Raw genomic sequence first — 2611 nt, 5'->3', positions numbered from 1 at the left:
CAAAAGCGATGCCCGTACACAAATGGCGCCGGCCGGGTGACAATTGGATAACAGCCGCGGCTTTCGGCTGTTCATCCAACCGGCCATGTCTTGATCGTTGACATGCACGGTGCGATATACTGTAGAAACTCGCGAAACTCGAACTTGCGTTAGCCCGTGCATTCGACGAGCCATACTATTCTCAGTGTCAAGAATTCGCTGATCTCCGCCACTTTTTGAGATTGAGATTGAGATTCTGAATAGAGGCATTTAGTGACCAAAGCCCAGGTAAGACAGCGGAGCACGGGCTAGCGCAATTTCTGGAGAAACTGGTTGCGGAGTGTATGTGTACTCAGCATTGAGCCACTAACCGTTATACCGCGCTGAGCTGGGTTGGGTTTCTTGCGCCTGCGCCCAGGGCACAGCCTTCTTTCACGGTTCGATCTGGCCGAGACTTCCCTCCGCACTTCAAGGCCATGAGTTGCTCTCTATGCGTAGTTTGACGTTGGATTTGGGCTAGCCACGCTGATTATGAAGGCCCCGAGTGGAGGGATCCGGTTTGCCAGGAGCTTCCACAATTTCTTCCAGTACAGACCCAGGCCCTTCGGCGATAGATCACCCCGAGTCTGGCCGTCACCGCGGCTGACCATTCGACTGCCTTCAGATCGTCCTGCCTTCAGCCCTCTCGTCAAGGTGTCTCGTAAACCCGGCCTGAGATGCGTTCTCCTGACGCAAGCGTGCGCCCGCTTCTCGCCTAGGCACACCAGTCGTGATCAGCCTTGGGATAATTGATGACGCAATTGATAACGGACTGTTTGGATACTGATGCTGTCTGATAACCATACAAAATCATGGTTCATGCCAATTGCGCCTGGTGGTTCAACACTCTAGTTCCTGCGCTTTCTTGAGAGCGATATGCGTTTCAGGCTATTGCTCACAGACACAGGAACCGGCCGTAATTCATTATGCCTATTCCCCAAGTAGCTCGCCAGCAAACCTTCAAGAAAGCAAGGTCATTGAATTATATATTACTTCACTACGGACTTCCTTATCTCTGTATGACATGATGCCGGACAGCGCCAAGTAACCTCGCTTTCTAGCGTTCAGAGTGCACAGCCGGTTATTGACTGGAAGGTCACGAAGTCAAGCCAACCAAAAAAATCCATTTCCGAACGGCCAGTGTCTCTCTCTTCGGGTAGATGTCGATCGGCACGGACGAAAACTGGCCGGACTTGCTCTTCCGCATGCTTACAATCGCTCGACCGAAGGGGTTGAATATCCTTTGGCCTCTCGAGCGTGGCCATTTGTCGGTGGTGCCCGTCTTTGTATTTGATGTCAGCGGTCAGGTCGGAGTCACCTGACGTGTGCTGCGTGCGAGGTGAATCTTCTACAACAATGCAAAGACGGTCGTGTAAGAGAAATAGGTCGCTTGTGGCAGCAAAGTCGGTAACCATGACGGCATAAGATAGTAGGTAATGCTGCAGGCAGGGTGAGTATGGACGTTATCGATGAGGGCGCGCTGGACTATGAGGAGTGAGAATATCTTGGAGTGAGAATGGGAGCAAGCCTGCTTATTATCTTGAGAAAACCATCCATGTTAGGGTTGCCTCGCTAGCTATCATCAAGTATTGAATCGATCAGAGAAATGACGCTAACTCAGGAGAAAGACAAGAGCTGTGCAGACATCCAGCGGAAGCTCACAAGAGTCGTGAGTGCAGTAGTAACAAAGGCACTACTAACAAACATGTAACCAGCCTGATAACATGGAAGGGGTGATGGTGTGGTATGCCTAGCCTGAGACGGTTATTGGTCACGCCTTCAACTACCCTTTGGTTCTGATAACCGCGCTGTACTCGCTGCGGTCGATCGTGCCTTGACATAAACAGCTATTCACGGGATCTTGTTTGCTTCTGTGGATAAAAATGCATTTGCATGGGAGCCCGACGGTCTATCGTTTATCTTATTGTACGTACCAGTCTAAACTCGCACAGGGGGCTTGTGGATGAATCGCTCGCAGCTCAAAATCCTAAAGTGTCAATCACACTAATAGAGCACAGTGTCATGTGAATGAATAAGATACCAGCTCGAGCATTCATTACCTTCTGCCGAGTGGATGGGGAAACTGAGAGAGGAGAGCGAAAGCCATAAGAGGTGGTCTCAAACAAGTCTCTGATCCACCATAGCGCTGATGGTTCTCTGCATACGTTTTTGTGAAGCTTGGACAGGCCCCCAACTGTGTTGGCGTTAGCTTGCTCCAACGCCTCTACTGTGTTATGAGAAGTCAGCATCCACCATGCCACAGCCAACAGGGACGTAACATGTTTAAGTCGGTTATAGAGTCGTGAATGGCGAAGTCCAAAAGCCACTCCCTCAACAAAAAGATGCTATGCCGGCTATTGCTTTCGGGTCTTCTATCTGCTTCAAGCTTCGAGTTCATCCGGCCACTTTCAACAAGGAAGCAGAGCGGCTCGAATCCATCCCGATTTCTTTCATTCTATACAGCGGTCACCATGACCAAGCTTAGCCTCATACACTTGTTGCTGAACGGGGCACTTTTAGCCATGCCTTACAACTGGGGCAGCATTGCTTTTGCAGAGGTAGGTTAGATGACCAGGTCTCGTGATTCTCTCTC

General features: G+C 50.4%; 1 protein-coding gene across 1 annotated transcript; it reads right to left on the bottom strand.

Annotated features, from left to right (window-relative positions):
* Positions 1-467: 467 nt before the first annotated feature.
* On the bottom strand, positions 468-1433 carry CABS01_16984 (uncharacterized protein; the record flags this gene model as incomplete). Its single annotated transcript, XM_060550312.1, has 2 exons — positions 468-733; positions 1232-1433. 2 exons carry the CDS (start codon positions 1431-1433, stop codon positions 468-470), a joined length of 468 nt encoding a protein of 155 aa, XP_060400006.1.
* Positions 1434-2611: the final 1178 nt, after the last annotated feature.

Source organism: Colletotrichum abscissum (assembly GCF_030869225.1).
Source record: "Colletotrichum abscissum strain IMI 504890 chromosome Unknown Scaffold_236.1, whole genome shotgun sequence".
NCBI classification, from domain to species: domain Eukaryota; kingdom Fungi; phylum Ascomycota; class Sordariomycetes; order Glomerellales; family Glomerellaceae; genus Colletotrichum; species Colletotrichum abscissum.
Note: the sequence above shows the minus strand (reverse complement) of the source record. Positions and strands in the feature narration are given on the sequence as shown.